General features: G+C 33.7%; 1 protein-coding gene across 5 annotated transcripts in view; it reads left to right on the forward strand.

The window, feature by feature from the left end:
• Nucleotides 1-17377, forward strand: part of KIAA0825 (KIAA0825 ortholog) — a 400739-nt gene that overhangs the window by 65687 nt on the left and 317675 nt on the right. For all 5 annotated transcript variants that reach the window (XR_012130162.1, XM_073233937.1, XM_073233922.1 and 2 more), the window contains exons 4-5: nt 5961-6129; nt 9127-9796. Coding sequence is in view for 4 of the 5 variants with exons in the window: in XM_073233937.1 (XP_073090038.1) it covers nt 5961-6129; nt 9127-9796 (839 nt within the window). In the remaining variant the exon portion in view is untranslated. The remainder of the gene's footprint in view (nt 1-5960; nt 6130-9126; nt 9797-17377) is intronic.

Consider the following 17377-nt stretch of genomic DNA (forward strand, 5'->3'; position numbering starts at 1 on the left):
GTCCTTTGGAGTGAGTGGTTTGTTAAAGTCTCCCAAAATGAATGCATTGCATTCTATTTCCTCCTTTAATTCTGTTAGTATTTGTTTCGCATATATTGGTGCTCCTGTGTTGGGTGCATATATATTTATAATGGTTATATCCCCTTGTTGGACTGAGCCCTTTATCAGTATGTACTGTCCATCTTTATCTCTTTTTACTTTCTTTATTTTGAAGTCTATTTTGTCTGATACTAGTATTGCAACACCTGCTTTTATCTCTCTGTTGTTTGCATGAAATATCTTTCTTCATCCCTTGACTTTTAATCTGTGCATGTCTTTGGGTTTGAGGTGAGTCTCTTATAAGCAGCATATAGATGGGTCTTGCTTTTTTTATCCATTCTTTTACTTTGTGTCTTTTGATTGGTGCATTCAGTCCATTTACATTTAGGGTGATAATTGAAAGATATGTACTTATTGCCATTGCAGGCTTTAGATCTGTGGTTACCAAAGGTTCAAGGTTAGCTTGTTTACTACCTTACTGTCTGACCTCACTCACTTATTGAGCTTTTATAAACACAGTCTGATGATTATTTCTTTCCCTTCTTTTTCCTCCTCCTCCCCTCTTCATATGTTGGGTGTTTTGTTCTGTGCTCTTTTTAGGAGTGCTCCACCTATAGAGGTGGTTTGTGGGAGGCAAATTCCCTCAACTTTTGCTTGTCTTGGAATTGTTTAATCCCTCCTTCATATTTAAATGATAATCGTGCTGGATACAGTATCCTTGGTTCAAGGCCCTTCTGTTTCATTGCATTAAATATATCATGCCATTCTCTTCTGGCCTGTAAGGTTTCTGTTGAGAAGTCTGATGATAGCCTGATGGGTTTTCGTTTATAGGTGACCTTTTTTGTCTCTCTGGCTGCCTTTAGAACTCTTTTCTTGTCCTTGACCTTTGCCATTTTAATTATTATGTGTCTTGGTGTTGTCCTCTTTGGATCCTGTCTCTCGGGAGTTCTGTGTGCCTCCATAGTGTGAGCAACTATTTCCTCCCCCAGTTTGGGGAAGTTCTCAGCAATTATTTCTTCAAAGACACTTTCTATCCCTCTTTCTCTCTCTTCTTCCTTTGGTACCACTATAATGCGGATATTGTTCCTTTTGGATTGGTCACACAGTTCTCTTAATATTATTTCATTCTTGGAGATACTTTTATCTCTCTCTGCATCAGCTTCTGTGTGTTCCTGTTCTCTGACTTCTATTCCATCAATGGCTTCTTGCATCTTATCCATTCTGCTCATAAATCCTTCCAGAGGTTGTTTCACTTCTGTAATCTCCCTCTGGACATCTGTAATCTCCCTCCGGATGTCTGTAGTCTCCCTCCAGACTTCATCCCTTAGCTCTTGCATATTTCTCTGCAGCTCTGTCAGCATGTTTATGATTTTTATTTTGAATTCTTTTTCAGGGAGACTGGTTATGTCTGCCTCTGCAGATCCTTTCTCAGGTGTTGTTTGAAGTATCTTGGACTGGACCAGATTTTTTTGCCTTTTCATGGTGATAGTAGTGGCTGTAGGCAGGTTGCGGGTGTGTCAGCTGGGAGAAGAAAGTCCTTTTCTGCTTGCTGGATGCCTTGCCCTTCTCCACTACCTGTGATGGTTACCCACCCTCCAGGAGCAGCCACTGGGTTAGTCCCCTAAGCTGCTGTGGGAAGGGTGTCCATCAGAGCAGCGCGGAGCCCTGCAGGGAGTGGCAAGCATGCCATGTGAGCTCCCATTTAGCTCCCATCACTATAGTCTATGAAAAGTGATCCCAAGTCACATGTAAATTTATGAGGGAGAAGAAGAGCTCTAACTGTGCCTTGGAATATAAGGCCAGGCTGAGTCTGGTCAGTTCCAGCTCATTCTGGGTCCTTCCAGGACTACTGTATTATTCCAGAAAATGTTCCATGTGCACTTTAGAAGAATGTGTATCCTGTTGCTTTTGGATGGAGTGTTCTGTAGATGTCCGTTAGGTCCATCCCATGCTCTTTTGTAGGAATTACTAATATTTTAGAATGGTCATTCTGTCTAAAGCAATCTACAGATTCAGTACAATCTCTTATCAAAATACTGACAGCATTCTTCAACAAACTGGAACAAATAGTTCTAAAATTCATATGGAACCATGAAAGACCAAATAGTTCTAAATTTCATATGGAACCATGAATAGCCAAAGCAATCCTGAGAAGGAAGAATAAAGCAGGGGGGAATCTCACTTCTCAACTTCAAGCTCTACTACAAAGCTACAGTAATCAAGACAATTTGGTACTGGCACAAAAACAGACCCATATACCAGTGGAACAGAGTAGAGAGTTCAGATATTTACCCAAGCATATATTTTCAATTAGTATATTATAAAGGAGCCATGGATATACAATGGGGAAATGTCAGCCTCTTCAACAGCTGGTATTGGCAAAACTGGACAACTACATGTAAGAGAATGAAACTGGATTACTATCTAACTCCATACACAAAAGTAAACCCAAAATGGATCAAAGACTTGAATGTAAGTCATGAAACCATAAAACTCTTAGAAGAAAACATAGGCAAAACTCTCTTGAATATAAACACAAACAAATTCTCCATGGGCAAGTGAAACAAAAGAACAAGTGGGACTACATCAAACTAAAAGGCTTCTGTACAGCAAAGGACACCATCAATAGAACAAAAAGGTATCCTACAGTATGGGAGAATATATTCATAAATGACATATCCGATAAGGGGCTGACATCCAAAATATGCAAAGAGCTCATATGCCTGAACAAACAAAAAGCAAATAAGCCAATTAAAAAATTGGCAGATGATCTGAACAGACACTTTTCCAAAGAAGAAATTCAGATGGCCAACAGGCACATAAAAAGATGCTCCACATCACTAATCATCAGAGAAATGCAAATTAAAACCACAATGAGATATCACCTCACATCAGTTAGGATGGTCATCATCCAAAAGACAAACAACCACCAATGTTGGCAAGGATGTAGAGAAAAGGGAACCCTCCTACACTGCTGGTGGGTATGTTACTTAGTTCAACCATTGTGGAAAGCAGTATGGAGGGTCCTCAAAAAACTAAAAATAGACTTACCATTTGACCCAGGATTTACACTCCTAGGAATTTACCCTAAGAATGTAGGAGTCCAGTTTCAACAAGACATATGCAGCCCTATGTTTATCACAGCAGTACTTACAATAGCCAAGAAATCGAAGCAACCTAAGTTCCATCAGCAGATGAATGGATAAAGAAGGTGTGGTACTCTACACAATGGAGTATTATTCAGCCATAAGAAGAAAACAATCCTACCATTTGCAACAACATGGATGGAGCTAGAGGGTATTATGCTCAGTGAAATAAGCCAGGCAGAGAAAGACAGGTATCACATGATTTCACTCATCTGTGGAGTATAAGAACAAAGAACAAACTGAAGGAACACAACAGGAGCAGACTCACAGAACCCAAGAATGGAGTAACAGTTACCAAGGGGAAAGGGACTGGGGAGGATGATTGGGAAGGGAAGTATAAGTGGAAAAAGGGTCATTCAGATTAGCACACATAATGTAGGGGGGTGGGGCACGGGGAAGGCACTGTAACACAGTGAAGAGAAGAAGTGATTCTATAGCATCTTACTATGCTGTTAGACAGTGTTTGTAATGGGGTATGTGGTGGGGAATTGATGATGGGAGTAGTTTAGTAACCATAATGTTGCTCATGTATTTGTATACTAATGATACCAAAAAAAAAAAAAAAAGGAAAACCTATACCAAGTTCTTGCATCATCTAAATGTAAAGATATGTAGACTTCCTCCCACCCAAGATTCCCATCCCTATCAGTAATATTACTACATACACTCATATGAAAATGATGTTATTTTTAGGTGTTGAAAATTAATTTTAAATTTAATTTTGACCTCAATTAAGATTATTGTACACTAAACTTACATTTGCCTTAAATTTTGGAAATATTCCTTTTGTATAACACTCAGGCATTAAATCTCTAGACTTCAAACATTTGGCACTTTTAAAGCAAGATGATTAGACATTTGTGAATGGCAGAATGACAAGGTATTTAGTCAACTAAAATCAAATCAGGTGCAAATAATGATTTCTGCCATTTAAAAATTGTGACAAAATGATTTTAAAAGCCAGCTCAACTGTATCAGTAAGGAAGGTCCTCAGAAATGCAACTGCTCAATCCCTTTATCAGTGTTTAGACAAATCACTTACTCTCTTAGGTCTTTACCCTATTTAGAAATTGTAGTTGTTGAACTCTACCCAGATTCAGATGTTAGAGATTAGCCTAAAAGCTGAGTCCTAATAGAAAAAGATTTCGGTAGACTAACCGCTGAGCTTTTCCTAATCACATTGCTGCAATCTATTAGGTTTCACTGAATAAGACACATGATGATGCTATAATAAAAACCTTTGATAAGGGTCCCTAGAGTCAAGGTGTAAGCTTAGGGCATCGTGTTTCTCAGTCCATAGAAGTGCTTATGTAAATTAAGAAAATAAATGCCAATCTCATGTCTGATTTAGAACTAGCATTCCTGAATAAGACTGTGCCATCAGGAAATTGTGTGGCCGGTGACCTAAGGAGGTATTGTTTTTCTTGTTAAGTTTTTTGTTTTCATGAAAAACCCCTTTAATTCTCAAAACGTATTTGTTTCAAGGTAATTCAGTTTGAATTCACTCGTGCTCAGAAGTCTTCCGAAAAGCCTTCCTGCAAGTTGTACAGTTTATGTGTTTAATATTGGGAACCGACACCTGATGAATTTTGGAGTCTTTCATATGACATAAATTTTAATCATCATAGCTTGTTTTCCAAAGCCTACATGATTCTATCACACAGAATTTATAGTTAATAGCACTGATATTTTCAAAACAGTAGCAACCTCTTCAGTAACAGGTCTTAATACTGTTAAGAGGCAAATACAAATGCATAGCTGTAAATTTTGGGTGAGGGGATCCAGCTTCAAAAGAATTTTCCTGTTTATAAGCTTTCTTGGAGTTTAGGTATGCTGCCATCAGGTGGTAGTAATATGTCATGTCCTTGTGGCTCCACTGATGACATTCTGCTTAAGGTCACCAGTTTACCTCACAAACGTTTATAATAATGAATGTACAGACTTTCATGTGAAAAGTAAAACAACATAGTAGACCTTTTTAGTATCACAGCTAAAGATATTTTGGATGAAATTTTAAAAACATCTATTGTAAAATTCGATTAGGCCCATTTTCATTGTTTTTTTTAAATTTATATAAATGGAGAATTTGTAAAAATTCAGAAAATATAGAAAAGTAAAATTAAAAACATCAAATTTCATCAATGAGAGATAATTGCTATTAAACTTCTGTTTCATTTCCTTCCAGTCTTTTTTTTAAGATATGCAATTTCTAGTATGTTTTCTGGTTTTTTTTTTTTTGAAATGGAATTCCAAGGCAAGTAAAGGGACTTGGTTGTAGTAACAGTATATATACAACATGTATCTTTTACAGCTTTTAAAATTACAAGCTCTTTGTAACTGCTTTGTGACTTCTTAATATTCCATTGATTGAGGTTTTCCATAATTTATATAGTCATTCACCTATTAGTAGATAATATGTTTCTGATCTTCAGTCATCAGTAGTATTTTCTCCACCTTCCATCCACTGCTTGTCAAGGGGACCATTATTTCATTGCATCTATGCTTGATTTTTGTTTTAACACAAAAGAATATCTAATTCATCTGTGAGTAGCTCACTATCTCATTTCCTTTATTGCATTTGGAAGGAAACTGCCAGAAAATTTGGACTTTCAGTTTTTAATTATGAATGAAATTATATAATCTTTTTATTTTCATATCACATATACATTTTGTAATTTTGTAACATTGTACACAACAAACATGCCAGGGCCTGTTTATTAGGAGATGCAACTGTTAGCTACTTCCTACCAAAATAATTGTTTCTTTTTTTTGTAGTATAGAGCACTGCATTAAAGAAATACAGTCTCAAGTTAACAAACATTGTCCAGATGTGCAGCTGCAAACAACAACTGACTGTTTTGAATGGCTAAATAACTGTAACTATAACTCATCCAAGTCAACTTCTATTCCTCATGGAGATTTGATGAAATTCCTCAAAACACTGGTAAATAAAAGAATCTTTGATATATATTGGAGTGCATTGGGTGATCATGGAATATAATTCATTCAATTTCTATATGTAAATATTTATTTTAGTGACAATGTTAGACTGCCTTATGTAGTGGTTGGGGCTTGTGTTTTGTTTTGTTTCTATATTCCCAGTGGAATCCAGTTAGCTATTTGTTTTTATTTTTTACTATGATTTTTATCAATAAAATGAAACTTTACATAGTGATTAAACATATTCATTCCTGGGTAATTTGTGGTGCAATGTATACCATATTGATGCCACGAAATGTATTGATTGATATGTACCACAATTGTCTACCAGAAAAGTCTTTATTAATTACATTTTGTGGCCCTTCACAACTACTCATTTTCTCTGTGCTCACTATTAAGTATAGTAAGATCACCATCGATTGTATCTAGTAAGTAGCCTTGTCTATCATTCCCTGCATTCCCAACCTGCAAGCATACCTAGTTCTTTTCAATCAAGGCAGTGATTTATACAAGACCACTCTTAATTGATGGAGAATTATTACATTGCTCATTCTTTGATATTGACCACCCTCTATGTAAGAACAGTTATTTTAATACACCTTTCTCTACAAGGGTAGCTAGCTTGCAAGTACAGCTTCCCAGAGAAGCAGCACAATTGTTAGAAAGCAGTATTTCTGTACCTATGGTATTAATTTAATTTAGGTCGGTGTGGGGGAAGGCACTCTTTTTGTCTAAACATCAAACATTGACTAAGGCAGATGTGGAAAATATCTTGGGGTTGTAGATGACTTAGGATGACAGAATCAGATGAAAATAGTTCTTGGCTGTTGTTATTATTGCAGATGTCTCTTTAATGTTTACAAAGTAATAGAAGGAAGAGAAAAGAAGACTATGTGCCCTGAAGCTTTATTCTTTTAAGAAAATCCTTTCACCCATTATCTTGCAAAGGTGAAGCCTTGAAGAATAAATATGGATATAGTTATTCCTTTTATTTCTATTAAGAGCTGTGTGTATTGAATTTCATTAATATTGATGTAATAATGCTTTCTCATTTAATTAAAAACAAAGGCTTTTAATTATCTTTTAATCTGTCACACATAAGTCTTCTCCATTCACTGCAGGGCAAAGGCCATTTTAGTTTTGCTCAAATTCATTAGACTGATAGGATTGTTCCAGACCTAGGTTTTTTTTACATAATTGATCATGTTATTTTGAGGAAAGAACCGCATTATAAAACAGATCCAGATTAAAACAACCTTGTGGTCTATCAAGTTTTTGTATGTTAAAAGTGTCAGTCTTATAGCTTTTTTCATAAATCTGTTTTTTCCATAGAAAAAAAATTTGTTTATTAATTACCTAACTACTTAAATAAGAAACAGAGGTCCTCATTATGGCAGTTATACTGAAGTTATTTTCAAAATTTGAACAGTCATACTAAACACATGTTTTAAACCTCTTGTAATCTTTTATTCTCTAAATAATATTTGCTTGATGAAATATTTATAGTTATTGACTAAAGGAATTCAAGGTTGGGACACTAATATAACTTGCTTGCTTTATAGAATTTATCATAATGCTGATGTTCTGGACTCTTAAGGACATTTCTTTTCCAGAAGCATCAAAAGAACTAAATAGAGGGAGAAGAGAGAGAGATAAAGAAGCTTCAGAAAGGTCAATGCACTTGGTGGCTCTCTAGGGTGTAGTAGAACATGGACAAGGAGAGTAAAGCCAGGGTCCCTTCTTGGTTTTGTGCTTGGTTTTGTAACATTTGGAAAGTAACTTAAATGTGCTCTACATTAGTGTACTTATTTGTAAATAAGGTTTTAAAATATCTATATGAAAGAGTTTTCATTATGAGTATGCCAGAGACTATATGAAAAAGTGCTTTTAATAAAACACTATGTAGATACTGGGTTTTATCAGAGAGGACATTATTTAGACATTACGATGCTTTGAATGATTGAGAGCAAATTCCTGGAATGTGTCTAGGAGTGGTTCATAATTCTGAATCACACATAATATTTGTGGTCTTTTTGTCAATAAGAAATTTCAAAGCCAACCAGATTTTATGCCACTTGAACCTTGCTTCCATTTTTCTTATAATCAGCATGTTGCTACTTAAGAATATCAACGAATTTCAATATTAGCTGAAATAGACAGTATTAAGAAAGTCGGCATGTAAGGAGAATGTTTGTGCATAATTCAAAGTCCAAAAAGAAAGTAAATTTTTTCTTCCTTTACTATTCGTAATTATACCTACCATTGTTTCTGTTGGAAAGTATAAAGGAATAATTTCATACCATCTCGTGGGGAACAATACTGAGGGTATTTTTTTTTCCATTTTGAGTTAGTTATTTCTTTGGAGAGAAGTAGAATAGTCTCAGGTTAATTTCCAAAGTAAAACCTTTCTTAATATGGCTCTCAAAAAGGAATTTAAGTGAAAATTAAAGTCTTTAAGTCTATTAAATTGTATTTCTCAGGATGGCAGCATTAGTAACCCCTAGGCACATACTATATTTAAAGGTCTTCATTTTGTATGTTCATTCAGGGTTCTATAATAGTAAGTATACTCATTAAGACATGAAAATTTTATACCAGGAATTAATTAGGGGCATGATCTTCAATTTATTTTGTCTTAAGAATATGTTTCAATCAATGTTTTACAGTAGATATTTATTTAGAATTTTTTAGTTCAGCTTTCATACATCTCACATCATATCAGTGTTGGGTTAACACTGAGGGCTGAAAACCATGTTATGTTTGGAAACCAAATGAAAAGTATAATTCATCACCTGGGCTTTACAAAATTTAACAGACTATAATGCTAACATTCTAAAATGTCTAAATTGATTAAATTTGAAATGCAGAAAAATCTTAAAAAGCATCAGTGTATTCTAAGTTGAAATGAATTAATATGAAGTTGTGTGTGACTGTAGAAATCATTTTTCCTGTTACTCTTACAGTTAATCACATTTCTAATGTTTTCATTTAATTTTATTAGCAAGATTTGTTGAACAATGAGCTAAATCAAGAAGAAATGGTATTGGACTTACTTTGGGACCTCTCCTGCAAGAGCAGCGTTTCATTCCCATCAACCCTAAGTGGAACATCATTCCATTTCCTCTCTAGAACTTCTCTTCATTCTGTTGAAGATCATTCTTCTATGAATGTAAAGTCTATATGGGATGATATAAGATTACATCTTCGACGCTTCTTAGTGAGCAGATTACAAAGTGTTAATGAAATAAGCAATTCACAGCAAAATATTTTGTTGAAAAATCAGTGCATACAACAACTCTTGTTTCTCTATCCAGAATCAGAAGTTATAGTCAAATACCAAAACATACAGAATAAACTGTTGGCTAAACTTCTGCAGAACTGTTTTCCTTCTTACAGCAGAGAATCAGATTTAGACATAATGATTCATGGATACCAAAGTACAATGCTTAAGTTATACTCAATGATAAAAGATGATTTTAATATGCTGCGTGAAATTTTAGCTCCATCCTCAACGGTGAAATTCATTAAAGAAACTTACCTGGATACTGTTACAGAAGAAATGGCAAAATTTCTTGAAAATTTTTGTGAGCTGCAGTTCAGAGAAAGTGCTGTCCGTGTGATTAAAACAAGCAAGAGCTCCAGCAGGCATAGAGGAGCAGTGCATGCATTGGGTTAGTGATTTTTTAAATTTCTGTTTGGTTTAACTTAAGCCTTTCGATATCTTTAATTTTCTAACACTTTTTAACTGGGTTAAATTTAATTGTAAACTTGAAAATTAGAAAATAAATGTCATGAAATTCTGCAGTACACATTTCTCTTATGCATTCCTTTTCCTATAAGTATAGTAATAGAAGTGTGTACTTCCCTGTTATTTAAATTGTTCAAGATACTGGAAATATAAGTAGAAAAATTGGCAATAAGAGTTTTGTTTTTTGATTATATAAATTGTGGGGTAAAACTGTGTATGTATATAAACTATATATGTATGCATGTGTGTACATACACACATGCATACATATATGTAAAACAGGAAAGTATAACATTTAACCCATTGTGTCCTCCAAAGGTAAAATGAATTATTGAAAGTTTCTTAAAATTTGCATGAACTAAAATTGGAAGTTTAAAATGTAGCATTAGTTAGTCAATTCCAATCAAGATCTATTATGAAATACTGATTTTAAAAGTCTATATTGCAATTGGTTATAGAGACATAGCATTTTAACTATAGCTGATTTTAGAAGTTCCTTTAACATATTATTTCTTAGATGATTTGAAAGTTCCTAATTTTATGTAAAAAAAAAGATAAAGGGAAAAGGAAAGAAACTATTGTGGTAAGATAAACTTTTTCCTGTCATTTTAATTTCTTACCAGAGGAAAAAATGCAAGTAAAAACTATGATTATTTTGAAAATTATGAATAGTTATGGATTTAAGTAAAACTAAAAGACATTTTTCTAAATAGGTTATCAAACTGTATTCTTTAAGTATTTGAAAATTATTTGGTTAACTGCTATCCCTGAATTTATGATCATTTCATAAAAATTTCCATAGTTGACTATTTTCACTTAACTCTTTTAATAAAATGCCAGAATATGCAAAATTATTCTGACATGTGAATTTTTAAGTAATTTAATGTTTTCTCTTAAAATATTAATTTTCCTCTGGAAGCTATATCACAGAGATACCATCAGCCAACTTTAGGTTATGGCAGAATACAAAGTCAGTTAATTTAGGAACATTGCAATTTTGCTCAAATCAAATAGATTTTCATTTTAATTGTTATATAACTTTAAAATGAATTTCATGCATGTATTCACTAAAAATTTGTATATTCTCTAAAAAAATTCCTGCTTATAAAGTGTTTTCAGTATGAAAGTTTTTATGTGCTAAATATAGTTTATACCAGAAGAAAAAGATCCATATGGTTGAAAATATGTGTAAGTTGCTGTGGAGTCTTCAGGGCTGATCTTGAGGTGTTTTCTCATACGCGAGAGAAAACTGTGTGTGTAGGCTTTAACACCAAAATTTGAAGCATTTTCCAAAAGTCTAGGTACACTGATCTTTCCCAAGCTCCTTTACTAAACTCTAGTATAAATGACTTGTTGAATGCTTTCCGTATGCCAGGCACTATGCTAAGTATATCCCGTTTCTTACTATCCCAATTTCATAAACAAAGAAAGAAGCTTTGAAAGGTTAACTTGCCCTGGATCATGTTGTACAGAGTGAGGATTCATGTGTAGACCTGTGTGTCTCCAAGACCTGTGTTCTTAACCACCATTCTTTTGGACCTTGTCTCAAAGTATAGAATTAAATATTTTGTCACTTGTAAAATAAATAAACAGTACTGTTCAAATGGGCTGCCTGAAAATCAGTTCAGTTCAGCTTTACTTACCCTATCCTATCACAGGCAAGGCATTTAGCAGCTGCCATGTTTAAGGTTCTGAGCTAGACAGTAAAAAGAAGAAAATACACGAGTAAATGCTGCCAAAGCTGTTGAAAACTGCTAAACTGACTCTCAATGCATCAGTCATATTTTCCATGCATATTTGACACAATGGCTATATTTTATTTATAAAGGAAATACAGTTTGAGATAAGCAAAATAATAATAATCATAAATATTAATAAAATTGTAACTTATAGTTTTATTTGAATGAGATGTAGATTGGCTTAAATGGATTCTATATAATATTATCTTTATGTTTATATCTTTCTGCTTTCCATGGCTTTGATATTTTGCCTGAGACGGTAAAAGACATTCCTTAAGTAACAATAGCTAACATTATAGTATCAGACATTGATGTGCATTATCTCATTTAATCCTAACTACCCAACAAGGGAGATACCTCTATTTATTATCTCTGTTATATAGTGAGGAAACTAAAGCATAGAGATATTAAATTATTTAGTCATGTTTACAGAATGAAACTAGGATTTAAACTCAGGTCTGGCTGACTGTAGGGCTCTTATTCTATGACTATGCTCTACTGCCTAAAAATCAGGATGGGAATAGCTCATTGCTTTAAAAACAGGACTCTGAATCTTCTGCGTGCTAACTCTATTGGAGTATTTGTTTTACTTTTCTCTAAACTATCCCACACTCTTCTTATTTGAAGACTACATAATGCCAATTTGGAAGTTTTCTGTGTATAATTCCTATTTTGGGATCTATTTGAAATACCTTAAGCAGGTCTTGTATGTATACTACAAGTATTTTTTTCAAGTTCTATTGAGCTGGCATATAACATTGTATGAATTTAAGATGTACAATGTGTTCATTTGATACACTTCTGTATTTTGAAATGATTACCACCATAACATTAGCGTATTACTCCATGACATCACATAATTACCATTACTTTTTTGTGGTGAGAACATTTAAGAGTTACTTTCTTAAGAAGTTTCAAGTGTGTAATATATTATTATTAACTGTAATCACAATGCTGTGCATTAGATCACCAGCAATATAGCAGAAATAAAGGCATGTGATGCCTCCAGCTTTGTTCTTCTTTCTCAGGATTGCTTTAATATTTGGGGTCTTTTGTGATTCCACACAAATTTTGGGATTATTTCTCTATTTCTGTGGAAAATCACAATGGAAGTTTGATAGGGATTGCATTGAATCCCATGGATGGCTTTGAGTAGTAGGGATTTTAACAATATTAGTTCTTTGAGTCCATGAACATGCAGTATCTTTCCATTTATTTGTGTCTTCTTCACTTTCTTTCATCAGAATATTTTTATATGTTTCAACATACAGATCTTTTACCTCCTTGGTTAAATTTATTCCTAGTAAATTAGTTTTTGATGCTATTGTAAATGGGACTGATTTATTTCTTTTTCAGTTATTTCATTGTTAGTATATAGAAATGCAACTGATTTCTGTATATTGAATTTGTATCATGCAACTTTACTGAATTCATTGATTAGTTCTAACAATTTTTTAGTGGAGTCTTTAGAATATTCTCTGTAAGATTATATCATCTGCAAAGAAAGGCAATTTTACTTCTTCCTTTGTGATTTGAGTGCCTTTTATTTCTTTTTCTTGCCTGATTGCCCTGGATAGGTCTTCTAGTATTATTTTAAATGAAAGTTGTAAGAATGTGCACCCTGTATTGGTCCTAAACTTACAGGAAAAACTGTCAATCTTTGAGTATGATATTACCTGTAGGTTTGTCATAATAGCCTTTATGTTGAAGTGTGTTCCCTCTATATCAAATTTGTTGAGAGTTTTTATCATGAAAGGAAGTTGAATTTTGTTAAATACTTTTTCTATATCTATGGAGATGATCATGTGATTTTTATCTTTCATTCTATTAAAGTGGCGTATCACATTGATTGATCTGCATATGTTGAACTATCCTTGCCTGCCAGAGATAAATCCTGCTGTTTGATCCTTTTAAAATGCTGTTGAACTTGGTTTACTAATATATATTTTTTTAAGGTACAGAAGTGAATGTTTATTCAGTATGAGAAAAGGAATCCTAACAAATTACAAATTGTAAAAAGCTGACAAACTCCACAAACATTATAAAATCCCCCAGAATTAAAGATTACTTTTATTATTTACTGTCTGACATAAGTCTGTAATATTTTTCCTTATTTAAAAATTTTTTTTATTTTGTTATCATTAATATACAATTACATGAGCAACATTGTGGTTACTAGATTCCCCCCATTATCAAGTCCCTACCACATACCCCATTACAGTCACTGCCCATCAGCGTAGTAAGATGCGATAGTCACTACTTGTCTTCTCTGTGCTATACTGCCTTCCCTGTGCCCCCCTCTATGTTATGTGTGCTAATCGTAATGTCCCTTATTCCAATTATCTCTCCCTTCTCCTCCATCCTCCCCAGTCCCTTTCCCTTTGGTAACTGTTACTCCATTCTTGGGTTCTGTGAGTCTGTGCTGTTTTGTTCCTTCAGTTTTTTCTTTGTTCTTATACTCCACAGATGAGTGAAATCATGTGATACTTGTCTTTCTCTGCCTAGCTTATTTCTCTGAGCATAATACCCACTAGCTCCATCCATGTTGTTGCAAATGGTAGGATTTGTTTTCTTCTTATGGCTGAATAATATTCCATTGTGTATATGTACCACGCCTTCTTTATCCATTCATCTGCTGATGGAACTTAGGTTGCTTCAATTTCTTGGCTATTGTAAGTACTGCTGTGATAAACATAGGGCTGCATATGTCTTGTTGAAACTGGACTCCTACATTCTTAGGGTAAATTCCTAGGAGTGGAATTCCTGGGTCAAATGGTATCTCTATTTTTAGTTTTCTGAGGAACCTCCATACTGCTTTCCACAATGGTTGAACTAATTAACATTCCCACCCAGCAGTGTAGGACGGTTCCCTTTTCTCTACATCTTCACCAACATTTGTTGTTGTTTGTCTTTTGGATGGTGGCCATCCTAACTGATGTGAGGTGATATCTCATTGTGGTTTTAATTTGCATTTCTCTTATGATTAGCGATGTGGAGCATCTTTTCATGTGCTTGTTGGCCATCTGAATTTCTTGTTTGGAGAAGTGTCTGTTCAGATCCTCTGCCGATTTTTTAGTTAGCTTATTTGCTTTTTGTTTGTTGAGGTACATGAGCTCTTTGAATATTTTGGATGTCAGCCCCTTATCAGATATGTCATTTATGAATATATTGTCCCATACTGTAGGATGCCTTTTTGTTCTGATAGTGTCCTTTGCTGTACAGAAGCTTTTTCGTTTGATGTAGTCCCACTTGTTCATTTTTGCTTTTGTTTCCCTTGCCCATGAAGATATGTTCATGAAGAATTTGTTCATGTTTATATTCAAGAGAGTTTTGCCTATGTTTTCTTCTAAGACTTTTATGGTTTCATGACTTACATTCAAGTCTTTGATCCATTTTGAGTTTACTTTTGTGTATGGAGTTAGACAATAATCCAGTTTCATTCTCTTACATGTAACTGTCCAGTTTTGCCAACACCAGTTGTTAAAGTTGCTTTCATTTCCCCATTGTATATCCATGGCTCCTTATCATGTATTAATTAATCATATATGCTAGGGTTAATATCTAGACTCTCTGTTCCACTGGTTTATGGGTCTGTTCTTGTGCCAATACCAAATTGTCTTGATTACTATGGCTTTGTAGTAGAGCTTAAAGTTGGGAAGCGAGATCCCCCCTGCTTTATTCTTCCTTCTCAGGATTGCTTTGGTTATTCGGGGTCTTTTGTGGTTCCACATGAATTTTAGAACTATTTCTTCCAGTTCGTTGAAGAATGCTATTGGTATATTGATAGGGATTGCATTGAATCTGTATATTGCTTTAGGCAGGATGGCCATTTTGACAATATTAATTCTTCCTAGCCAAGAGCATGGGATGTGTTTCCATTTATTAGTGTCCTCTTTAATTTCTCTTAAGGGTGTCTTATAGTTTTCAGGGTATAGGTCTTGCTTTACTAATATTTTGTTTAGAATTTTTTCTTCTGTATTCATTAGGGATATTGGCCTGTAGTTTTCTTTTCTTATTGTGTCCATATTTGGCTTTGGTATCTGGGTATTACTTGGCCTCATTAGATGAGTTTGGGAGTGTGCCTTCCTCTTCTGTTTTTGGAAGGGTTTGTATATGAGTCTTTATGAACTAATGTGCTATCTGCTTATACATATGCCTACCACATTATTGATATAATGCAATTTGGAACTACTGAATCTTTAATTGCCTCTGATTTTCCTAGTTGGTTTGAGGATCAGTTATTCTTCCCTGAATGATACATTAATTGTCTTATCTGCACATACATATAAACATACATATGTTTATATCTGTATTTATAATATATGTATGTGTATATATAGAGAGAAAATAATATTACTTGAAAATCAAAAATAACTTACTATATATTATTATATGTAAGATTTTACATATGTGAGCTTAGTCTTATAAACAATGTTTCATTGTATTCATTTTTTAAATATGAGCAATCTGACTCATAAAAGTAAATATTTTCCAAGGCCACACAGCTAATAACCCATATAAAGGATTTCTGTGTTTGTAGTTACTTGATTGATATATTATCTTGATATGATACCAACCTCAATGGAAAAGCCTGTGCAAGTCACTGTGATAATTAGTGTAAAAAATAATTTACAAAATACTGTAACATTTTCTTTTTTTTGATTTTAACATTTGTGTTCTAATCTTAGTGTTTTTGCTTTTTTCTTTTTTTATTAACATTGATTCATAACTGACTTATGATTTGCTTGTGCTTATTAACTCTGAAAATGACTGAACTCGCCTTGCTGGTGGTAGTGTTCACTTGGACACCTCAGAGTGAGTTTCACCAGCAGCCATGCAGACTCTCCTGTACATTTATTTAAAATATTGTGACAATCTCTCTAACCACTTTCCTGTGATAAAGTACCAGACAGACCCTTAATTATATTTTATATAAGCTTATCCCTTGACTTAAATTCTGCATCTTGGCATTGTGTGATAACCATTTTTCTCCTATATATTCATATGATGTTAAGTGTTTTATTTTTTGAGAGCATGTGCTGTTTTAATTATACATTTTGAAGTGTATAGCTTTATGTCTTGTTCTCTGAAGAAAATGATGAAATCATATAAACATTATAGAATCTTTGTGATTTGGTGATTATCCTACAAAGGAACAGTACTATTTTTACAGATACTCTATTAGAAAGTTTCAAGAATGACTTAAGAACCAAGACTTTCTCACTAACTCTGATTTTGTTCACCTGTATTCTTATAGTTTCTCTAATAGTTTTTTGGGGAAATTATCAATTGTATTATAAAGGCTTATGCTACAATATTTGTTTTTTCATTTATTTTATAAGGCTTTAAAGCCAAAATAAACAACTTTCAAAAAGCTAGACATTTGCATTTAGCATTTTGATCATAACCAGATTTGTCATTATTTGTAAAGTCAGATTCATATCTACACATGCACAGGTGTCATCTACATTTCAGGAGAACAGCATCATTTTGTAACACTATTATATCTATATTGGAGGGTTAAGTGATCAAATTTCTTTTACTTTTCAAATAGTATTTTCTACGAATTTAAGGAAAGTTATTGCTACTTTTCTCAATGCTTGAAAAAGAGGGGATTGCTTATATGTAGTAATTTCAGTTAAATAAGTCCTCTGTATTTTAATATGGAACAATGCAATAGGAGATTTCAAATGTAGATAAACTTCATGGTCCCCTGTGTATCTTATTTTGAATTTTTCTTGATGTCATTGTTAGCTTGGAAGGAA

The sequence above is a fragment of the Manis javanica genome, chromosome 1 (assembly GCF_040802235.1).
Source record: "Manis javanica isolate MJ-LG chromosome 1, MJ_LKY, whole genome shotgun sequence".
NCBI classification, from domain to species: domain Eukaryota; kingdom Metazoa; phylum Chordata; class Mammalia; order Pholidota; family Manidae; genus Manis; species Manis javanica.